Below are 10412 nucleotides of genomic sequence, written 5' to 3'. Positions count from 1 at the left end.
TAGGCGGACATAAAGCCCAAAATTTCGGTCCATGTCCGGTATATCACGGCGGACACAAGGGCCTTGCCGGTCTTGGTGTCCGATCACCTGGCGGACATACGGAGTCGTCGAAGTGTCACACCCAGTAGTCCTTGTACTAGGTTGAGTGGTGTCTCTTATGCTTCTCAGTCAACTGTCAGCTCGTCTCGTGTATATCCAGGTATATCCTCAGCAACGGTGAATGAAATGCAAGCTTTGGAAACAGTGGTGGATCCTAGGAAGACTGAAATACAATATCCCGGAGTAATCATGTCACGATCTACTCGTTGCAGCGTTGGGCGTGTGCCGGTTTCGAGGTTGGATCCGTTTGGCGGACACACCGGGGGACGCCCGAGCATAGGTCACTTATGCGGACATAAGCAGCCCAATTTGGGCTGACCGGATCCTAGAGGCGGACATATCCGGTCCAAATGTGTGAGGCCATAAGGGCCGAAAATCGGGCACTTAGGATCAAACATCAGTACCCATATGCCGGGGTCCTGTTTAAGCTCACTCCATCCATGTATGGATCACTCGAGAGTCGAGAGTCGCGACTGTCGACTCACTGACAGTTGGATCGTGTTATGACTCGTTTCCGGAGGACGATGGCGAAGGAAATCTGGTCTCACGGAGCAGCGCATGTTCTTTTGTGGCCCTTTCTTCGAGTCATTCTGGACTCAGAATTGTGATATGTATGTACGATCATTCACTTACCCGACCGGGCAGCGATCGAGCTCCATTCCGGGCCCCCTCACATTCAAGAGCATTACATATAAAATACCCGTAGAGCTCCAGGGCACGCGGTCATACAGACTCCTCCGTAGATGTCTACCATTTCCGCGGAACATCTGCAAGCTCTCCGGAGCGCCATCGTCGACAAGCCGCCGTACTGCAGCGGTATCTGTCCAGTGGCTCAAGATAACTTCCTGCTCTACTACACGACGAATGGAAACGACGCTCGGTACGTACCCCATTACAGCAATTGTTAAGCCGGGTCGTGGCGGACTGGGGCTGATACTGTACATCAAGGCGAATAGATTTTGCAAAGGCGACGGACGAGGAACTGAGACACCTCGCCGAAGCCTGCGCGCCGGCCACGTTTGGTCGAAACAGTGAAGACGTGCTGGATGACTCGTACAGGAAGGCCGGGAAGCTCGACAAGACTGCCTTTGCCACGAACTATTTCCCCCTTGACCATGCAGCGCTAATCAATGCTCTCCGCTCCGAACTGCTCCATGGGCACGATGAACGCAAACCGATAAGATTGGAGTTGTACAAGCTCAATATCTATGGTACGCTACACAGTATTCGCATCAGCTTTCAATCACATATCTAATTACCTACCGTCAAGGCCCCGGTTCGTTCTTCAAACCCCACAAGGATACGCCGAGGGCAGAGAACATGTTCGGGTCCCTGGTGATTGTGTACCCCACGCCACACGAGGGCGGGATACTCGTCATCCGTCACGGGGCGAAAGAGTGGGAGTTCGACTCTGGCACTCTCTTGCGGTCGTCAAACGAGCCCTCTCTGGCTTACGCGGCGTTCTACGGGGATGTCGAGCACGAAGTCACGCCTGTGCAGTCAGGCTATCGGGTCACCCTGACTTACAACCTCTACTTCGCCGACGCAGACTCGACGGTGAACGATTCGAGTGTTGCCCGCTCGATTTCCGGGCATATCTATGAACAAGAGTTCAGAGAGGTATTCCGGAAGCTCTTGGACGACCCGACGTTCTTGCCCGCCGGCGGGACGTTGGGCTTCGGCCTGCGGTACCAGTACCCGGTCGAGAAGGGGCGGCAGAAGGAGTATCCTGTGCCCGCAAGGTCGGTCGTGCGTGCTCAGGAGTGCTTGAAGGGCAGCGACGCCGTCGTCATGAAGGTCGCCAAAGAATTCTCGCTCGACGCGTCCGTCAAGGCGCTCTACTACGAGGGGCGGAAACAGCTGGCCATGACCGACAATTTCGTTCCGACGAATTACGGGTCGGATTACGGCGGGAACGAGGACGTTGTCGAGAACATCGCTCGTTGGGCGGGCGTCTTTGTTCACGACGTGAATGCCAAGAAGCGCAGGACAAAGCTTACTGAGGAAGTGCACTGGGTGACCGGCATTGACAAGCTGAATCAGTTTAGTGATCCGTACTTGGCGTACGGGAACGAGCCTGATCTCGGGTTCGTCTACGGCAATATGTGCCTCATTGTGCGGATTGGGCCGCACGGGGCAAGGAAGGACAGTGTGCACCCGCGTAAGAAGAAGTCTCAGGGTACCGAGGGCGAGGGTGTACTGACGTAGAGCCGTCGTCCCTGCGCTCGCCAGCAATGGATCACTTGATCTTGCAATTATCTTTTTCTACAGATATCACGGTTGTTTCATCGCTGCTGTCTGTATTTTGAAACAGCCATGAATGCCAGATAAAGCAATATATCAGTCTTTTTTGGTGAATCTAAATATCAACGCCGGTCCAAGCATGGGCTAGGCATCCTTCACGCGTAGAACATCTGACGTCTGTCCCAGTTTCGATAGATTCTGAAGGGTATCTCCAGAGATATGTATAGCACCAACAATACAGAAGAATCGAGTGACTTAGAGGTCGACTGGAGAACTTGGGCGGCCTCCGACATTTCGAAGAATATCCTCGATTTATGCTCCCCATGCCCTCAAAGCCGACGGATTCATGAGATGCTTTGCGTTTGCTGTGGATAACGGGCGTGCATCACCAGAAGGGATTCAGAACGGCCACATTCCAGCGAGCCTATGAATATGAGGACCCAGCGGGACCTACCGGCATTGCACCGGCAATGCGCTGATAGGCTCGGCGTCTAACCATTTCGGCAAACATGCTTTAGGCCAGCGGATCGCCCAGTAAATTGCGGGCCTCCTGTCCACCAGGCATATATGATGCTCTTCCGCTCGACACGCCTGTTGCTCTGGAACTATCAGGACTGCCGTGCTGAGAGGCTACAAGTGAGCAAATAATTGTCTTTTGATACTGTCTTGTCTGAAATTTGCGTAGGACATTGACACTCGAGATGGCGGTTGAAAGCAGTATCGTCGCGAACCGGACGACGTTCCCGATATTGCAGCTACCAACAGAGCTTTGCTGCTACATAATCAGCGAAATCGACTCGCCGGCAGATCTACTGCGCCTAGCGCTGACAGCCCGCTGCCTGTGTGACATTATCATACCCGACCACCTCGAGTACCGAAGAATCACGAATCATATCCTCGGTCGACCGCTTTGGACGCATCTGGCAAACCACCGTGGTTTGGCAGAGAATGTCAGGGAGCTTACTATTCGATTGTCGACCCATTACAAAGTGCCCGGTGGCCTCGTCGTGCACAGACTGCCCCGGTCTACCGCGGAGTTAGAGTATGCGTTTCTGGAAGCTAGGCCGGAGTTGTGTAAAGCAATGAGACGGATGACCGGGTTGAAGTCATTTCGATGGGCGCTTTCGGAGAGAAGTCCAGACGGGCACGATATGGTGTGGGAGACACTCCTGAATTCGTGTCCGAACCTGTCCGAACTGCAGGTGGAAGACTACGGACGACGTATTCCAGGTAGAGAAATACCGCTATTCCATGAGTGGAAGGTACGTCCTCAGTCCTCGATTATACTGCATTGACACTCATCCTTGCCTTACTCTTTGTCAGCTGTTCGACCTTAGGAACCTTACAACCGTGAAAGTTCACAGCATGGCCTACCGCACCCTCCCCTCGACCCCTCCTGCCCTCCTCACGCGCCTCCAATCTTTCCTGCTCTCCTCCCCCGCCCTGCGCTCCCTCGATCTCATGTTCATCTACGCTGACCCCGAGAATGCGCGTACCCCTCTCGACAGCATCCTCGCCCTCGCGCACTGGCCGGCGCTCACGCACCTCTCCCTCGCTTACGTCTCTTGTGCGGCTTCGACCGTCGCCTCCTTCCTTTCGCGGCACCCTTCACTCGAGTCCCTCAGCATCAAGCACGATGGCGAAGGTCGATTCGACCTTTCCCTCCTCCCGGCGCGTGTCCTCTCGAATCTCAAGAGCTTTGAGGGCGCCTACACCCCTATCCTGCACCTCTCGCGCGTCGCGCCTGAGCCGCCGGTGGAGGTAGTGAAGTTCGAGTGCCGGTACGAGGAGGAGTACGCGGGGCTCGCGCGGGCGTTGCGGGCATTCGAGCGGACACTGCGGCGGGTGGAGGTGCCGAGTATGGGTTTAGGGACGGGGGAGGGCGCGGGGTGGCAGAGAGTGTGCGAGGCCCTGCCGGAGGTAACGGTGCGGGATCATCGGACGAGCTGGTGTTTGAGGAAGATGGCGGAGAGGAGTGGGAGTTGGGTCGTGACGGTGGCTTAGGCTTAGGCTTAGGGAGGACGGGGGACATGAGGTATGAGTCGGTGTGCAATATTCATCTTTCGCGGAGATATCCACAGTTTCCGCCTTCAGCTATGCTCCCAAGTGAAATGCAACAACGTGCAGCAATACAACATCTATGTAGATTCAGGAAGGTGGGGGCGATTCGCGACAGTGCCGACAACACCGCAGGACTTGACGCCATGCTTCATCGATGGGATTTTTACCGCCTGCGAGTAGTATCTATTGCGTCTGGTTGGGCTTGAGTTGGACATGCAAAGCGTTCGACCCATTCCTCACATTGTCTTATCCTGATCCGTGGTTGCATCTTTGTACTGGTGAATGTTTCCGCTCTGCCGGCACTCATCGGCCTTCAGAATGCATCGGCAATTGCAGCAGCGCTTCAGCCACGACTATAGCCTCCATGGGTTCCTCAACTACACGATCAGCCATGCTGCTTAGCATTCGGGCCTTAATGAATGATTGTTCGGTTCACCTGGCTACTAGGCCATCAGTTCGGAGCCACATCAGGAGCATACCAGGCAGGCGTAGTCCAGAGCGGAGCATTGGCAAAGCTGCCGACGTCGGGGGCGGTCATCCCGCGCAACTTCATCGTATACCAATATTTGTTGTCCTTCATGGCGCTTTCGGAATAACATGGCCCGTTATTTCACTGGTGGTATCGATCCTTTCATCCTGACTGTTGACGCGATATTCCAGAATCCAGATTTAGCGACGAGCCGTTGAGGATGTGCGCGCGGCTTGTTCTGCCTCTGCAGATGGTTAGTCCAAAGGACGGCATAGATGTCTTGTCTTGCCCCTGAAGTTCAGGGCCGTCGGCTTGTGCTTTTGTTACGCTCATGCAGCGTTTCTAGGAAGAAGATGCGATGGTGCGGCTCATTTGACTCTTGTCTGTGCCCTTCTGGTGGTCCCAAGTTGCTCAGATTTTGCTTCATCTTGCCTGTTCTGTTCCTCCGCGGTGACACAGTTATTTGTTCTCCGTGCATCATTTACCCGGAGAGCTGTCCTTCCCTGATCAGCGCCGTCGGCTACCAGAACTTAGGATGAATGTGTCCAGGTATGCTCATCCCGCCTCTGACCATATGGGGGTTTGGCGCTCATCGGGACTTCGTCGGCATCTCCCTGGGCGCGTCGCGTGAAGATAGGTCGTGCTTTGCTTTACGCGGTCTATGCTGTGTCACTTAGCACGAGCAACATGCGCCTGCGGAAGATCCCTTCCAGCAATATTGCAGCACTGCCTTCACAACTATATCTGCTTCGCACCTCAGCGGATCCGAAGTTCATTTCCAACCAGCCCGTGATTACATCCACTCACAAGGGAACATCAGTCTTCCTATCCGCCAGAGGTCGATGTCCTGGGGTCCGCAAGCGCGGTGGAACCAGGTCGAGCGGAGTCTCTGGGATACTGGAGGACTTGGCTCCTTTAATTAGTTACTTCAGATCACCCTGTGGTGGCCCTGCAACCCCATCTAAGATGCAACAGGCGTGGACCTGTGGTGAGGGGCAGAGCGTACGGGCTTTGTGGAATCGCCGCGGAGTCTGTACTCCGCGAATAACCGTGGTCTATGACAGCAATCGGCGAAACGATAGAGAACTTTCAGAATCTTTCGCGCAGGCAGCCGAGCCCGGAAAGGTAATTATACCCCACTCGGGTCCACAGTGCACCACGACTCACCACTCTTGTTTTGATCAGGACACAGCATTAGCGGAGCAAAATTGGTGATACCCTACTCCAATAAGTAAGCCGTGGAGCGGCTGCTGAGTGCGGAAAATCTCAAACTTCTCTATCGTTTCGCCGATTGCTGGAATATCGTCTTGCCTGGACTGGCATAGTGGGCGTTTCAGACTCGAATGTCGCGGAGCTCTGCACATTAAGGCTAGAAGCGTCAATGCTGCTCAGGGCTGCGCATTGCGAGGGAAGTCGTCAACCACCTTGATTACAAGGCACTAGTTCAACTACCCCATATTCAATGATTATTCCCGACAGCAGCCAGGTCAGCGCCCACGCTGAGGAGGTATGCAACATCCTGACTATCTTTAACTCGTATTCGTCGATATGACCTTAAACGTATAGATGAATGATTCGGAACCCCCACCGTACACCCCTGCGTCTACGACCTCGCCCCGTGTGGCGATACCGATATACCCGCAGCCATCGGAAACCTCAGACCCAGCAACAACCTCTATGTCTCGAAGAACATCGGGTCGATCAGCGGGACATATGTCATTGACCCTTTGTATGAGCCCATCTTCCCATCTGCGGCGGCGCCTCCTGCCCACTCTGACAGGAAGAACTTGTCGCTGAGCACGGACACTGGGAGTGTCGACGTGGATGTCTGGATACGCCCGGGGAGCGCTTCAGTGGGGGTGGTTGAAGTGATCGACAAGAAACGAGCGGTGATCACTGCTTCGTCGAGCATCGGCTCTATCACGGTCAAAGTGGTCTGTGTCGTCTTCCTGGCGCTGCTTCGAGAGGCCCCTTACCAATTCGAATATGCATAGCACGCACCGCCCGACTTCGTTACAGCTGAAGTGCGACACCAACACCGCGCCTGTCAGGGTTTACTTTCCGAGAGAGATTACCACGGCCTACTCGCAGTCAGCACGGATGTAGGAACGACATCGTTCTCCTCGGTGCTCGCGCCCCATGTCACGGTCATTTCCAACGTGAACAGCACCATATGTTGCTACATCGGGCCTGCCGAGCGTGATCTCCAGAATTGGAAAGAATTGGAAAGGCAACGAGGTCGTGTTGTCGACTCATGTAGGGACGATCACAGTGTCATACATCGGAGAAGGAGGGGATGACGAAGGGAGCGTTGGCCGGGGATGGTTCAGCCAAATGAGGAGCAATCTCGGATTGTGAACTCTCGCGCTCGTTCGTGCATTACACCAATCGGGACCCTTGCACATTTGCCAATGTGTGATTTTTTACAAACTTGGCAGATTCCCTGTGGTCCCAGCTTACCCGAGATTGGGGGGGCGGGGCGTCTATCCCGAGCCAGATGTCCAATCCAGAGAAGCTGGTTACGAGGTGACCACGGTCTTCCGTCATCACCGCTGCACCGTTTGGTGTCCTTGTCCTTGGGAGCTTCGACGTACCGAGTCCGCCGGCCTCGGAGTATGCATCTACCTTATTTTCCAATATTCTCCAACAAGCGGAAGATATGCAGGCTCACTAGTCTAGCGCTTAATTACTGCGCACTGAATCTCGGGTGACCCTGGATGATCGCTGCTGGCCTTGTATCTTTTGGAGCGTTCTCAGGCGTCGGGTTGCTCTGAAGATGTTCGGTTCAAGGGTGATTGAACCACTCATCATATACCTCCTAATAGCAACCCATGTCTTGTGCGCGTAACAAACGTCTATTCTTCTCCGTTCGTGAGTAGCTCCTCGGCATTTCTTCCATCTGCATGCAGTCCTGCGGATGCTGAGCTTCGCCCTCAGCGACACACTGCTCTGTTATGAACTCTCAGTCAGGTGTACACGTCTCTTCCTGGTGCCCGCTACCCGTCAAGACCCTTAGCACATCGCTCGCTTCCAGAAGGATGAGTTTCGTTCCCGTCGTCGCTGCCATTCTGTGGATCTCCGTCACTTCCCGACTATGCGGTGCAGTTGAGATTACGTTCACTCCACCTACGGAATGCGGTGTCATGAACATCTCGTGGACAGGTGAGCCAGGGTTGTGGTGGCAGTGACGGGCGTACACTTATTCCCTTCAGGCGGGCAACCACCGTTTCAATTCAACTTCGCCACGGTAGGCACTTCTTGCCTCTGATGTGATAGGCTTGTTATCAACAATGCGTAGGTAAATGGCAGTCAAGTCTCTCAATCCGTGCCCTCCTTAGCATTCGCAAGTGGCAATGGTTTCTACCAGACACGGATTCTGTACCCTTCCGGCACATTGCTGTTATTCATCCTGCAGGACGCTACTGGTTTTCCAGCAGGTGGCACTTCGGGTTTGCTCAGCGTTGGACAGAATATAGATGGTATTGCCTGTTCGGCTATGACAGATACTCCCGACTTTGACTTCGCGTCGGACGATAATATTCAGCAATGCCAGTACGTTGACATTCATCTAAACTTCCCCGCCATACTCATTCGGACCTGTTCATAGGCCTCTTAAATTCTCTGGATATGATGAGGGCACAACTCAACCTATTACAGTCATAGTAAGCTCACAATTGCCAGTTTCCGGTCAGATGTCGCGATCTAATACAGGGGAGCAGGGTATCATGCCCGGGAACAAAGTCTTCGCTCTAAGCCCGCCATTAGGATCTACATCGTTTGAGTGGACAGCTACTCTTCCCCGCTCCTCTACAGTAATTCTCACCATGGTGGATGCTGCTGGCCGTAGAGGCAGGGTAACGGAGCTAATAACTGTCGAGCAGACAAACGATTCCGCCTGTCTTAGTGAGCCCTCAGCAATCCTAAATTCGACCGCCAGTGGACATTTGTCTGGTCCCCCAATGGAATCACCATCTGTCACTGGGCCAGGCCGCTCTTCTTCAGCGTTGTATCCGTCTGCAACTCCCTCGCCGTCTTCAGCCGTCGCTCATAGAACGCTCTCCCCCCGGGCGATAGCTGGGATTGCTGTCGCCGGCACCATTGGTGCCTTTATCCTCTTCGGATGCTTAGTCCTCCCCTGTTTTCGGATTCTCTTCAAGAAAATGAGCCGCGACACCGAAGCGCTACGGAAACCCTCAGACAAAATTGAAAAAGTCGAGATCGCAGAGGTGAAAGAGCCTACCCCTCCCAAAGCGACATCGCAGTACAAAAACCAACGGGATGACACTCCTCTTATCCCGAAAGTCGACCCGCGGCCCCCGCAAAATGCGAACATCGTTTGTATTCACGATGGAGGACCACAGGGACACTGGGAGAACTCAGAATTTCCGTCATGGCTACAGCGGGAAGTACCGCCTCAAGTCACCTTCCGAAATACCAACATTATTCGACAACCGTCGCTCGGGGGTAATTCTGTGGAAGACAAAACTCCCTCAATAATGGCTTCACTACCGATCCAGCGCTCGAGCTTGAGGGCCCCAAACCCGAAGCCTCCAACAGATAATAGGTCTTTAGTGGAGAAGAGGCCTCACCCGCCTCGTAGCAATCCGCCAAATCCCCCTCTCACCGGACGAAAGCCAAGCGAACGACTGCGCAAAGCCCAAGTTGGGGAGTATGCTGCTCCTCCCAGCTTAACAGCCCGCTTGCCTGTTGCACCGGGGCGTAACTCTCGCGGCGGGGTCATTCAAAGAGCTCCACTTGGTGGAGGAAGCACGGCACAGAGGAGGTTCACAGCCCATAATGTTATCCTGCCCAAACCGCTCGCACCGTTGAACGACCCGTTCCCCGGCACTCCAGTCAGGGCAGACAGAGCGACCATAGGGGCAAGACATCCAGGTGTCGGTCCTGTACCTGAAGCACCCAACCCGGCGCCCTTGCAAGGGTATAGGCCTTGGGCCTCCCTAGCCCAGGTGGGTGCAGGATTTGGGAGACCTGCACGACCTGCTGCAGCGCCCGGCCAATCACGGGGAGCTGACTTGTGACGTTGCCTTACTTGGCATGAATATATGGCTACTACTTATCCCGCATGGGCGTTGTTCCAATTGTTCATTCAGGTTCCCCACCGAAGCTGATGAACATGGGGGTTAAGACGTGCTTTCAGTGTCTTGCTGTGGCCCTCTACGTTGTGTCAATTAGCACATGCGCCTGCGGACTCGGAGATCCGTGTCGGCTAGGCTCATAAAGCGCCCCTCTCCGATTCGACCAAGGAATCCATAGGGCTTTCCGGTACCCAGTATATCGTAGCACAGCCCTCCATACACATATGGACAAGTTGATTGCCTCGCGTCCGCACGTTCATTTCCAATCGGTACGAGAATATCCTCTACCCCAGGCGCTAAAGCATTAGCAGCAAACATCAATCATCGTTGACCGCATGGGAGCGATGTGCTAGCACAGTGGGAATAAGTCCAGCGGAGTCCTTGGGCGTTAAGAAGCTGTTGACACTGCCCCTGGGTCGGGTCGCTACGAGTAAGTGTTTTGG

The 10412-nt window shown here is 54.3% G+C and overlaps 3 protein-coding genes across 3 annotated transcripts; 2 read left to right on the top strand and 1 right to left on the bottom strand.

Moving 5' to 3' along the window:
* Window positions 1-842: 842 nt before the first annotated feature.
* GLOTRDRAFT_120302 (uncharacterized protein) lies at window positions 843-4347 on the top strand (the record flags this gene model as incomplete). The annotated part of the gene is made up of 6 exons (XM_007865621.1): window positions 843-979; window positions 1048-1310; window positions 1370-2303; window positions 2956-2979; window positions 3029-3605; window positions 3667-4347. 6 exons carry the CDS (start codon window positions 843-845, stop codon window positions 4345-4347), a joined length of 2616 nt encoding a protein of 871 aa, XP_007863812.1.
* A 2201-nt stretch (window positions 4348-6548) lies between these two features.
* Window positions 6549-7025, bottom strand: GLOTRDRAFT_127191 (uncharacterized protein; the record flags this gene model as incomplete). Its single annotated transcript, XM_007865620.1, has 3 exons — window positions 6549-6790; window positions 6875-6892; window positions 6959-7025. The coding sequence occupies 3 exons, from the start codon at window positions 7023-7025 to the stop codon at window positions 6549-6551; spliced, it is 327 nt and encodes a 108-aa protein (XP_007863811.1).
* An 886-nt stretch (window positions 7026-7911) lies between these two features.
* Window positions 7912-9912, top strand: GLOTRDRAFT_127190 (uncharacterized protein; the record flags this gene model as incomplete). The annotated part of the gene is made up of 5 exons (XM_007865619.1): window positions 7912-8035; window positions 8086-8120; window positions 8172-8425; window positions 8481-8535; window positions 8593-9912. The coding sequence occupies 5 exons, from the start codon at window positions 7912-7914 to the stop codon at window positions 9910-9912; spliced, it is 1788 nt and encodes a 595-aa protein (XP_007863810.1).
* Window positions 9913-10412: the final 500 nt, after the last annotated feature.

The sequence above is a fragment of the Gloeophyllum trabeum genome (assembly GCF_000344685.1).
Source record: "Gloeophyllum trabeum ATCC 11539 unplaced genomic scaffold GLOTRscaffold_00003, whole genome shotgun sequence".
In the NCBI taxonomy this organism is placed as follows: Eukaryota; Fungi; Basidiomycota; class Agaricomycetes; order Gloeophyllales; family Gloeophyllaceae; genus Gloeophyllum; species Gloeophyllum trabeum.
This window is presented reverse-complemented; position numbering and strand designations above follow the sequence as displayed.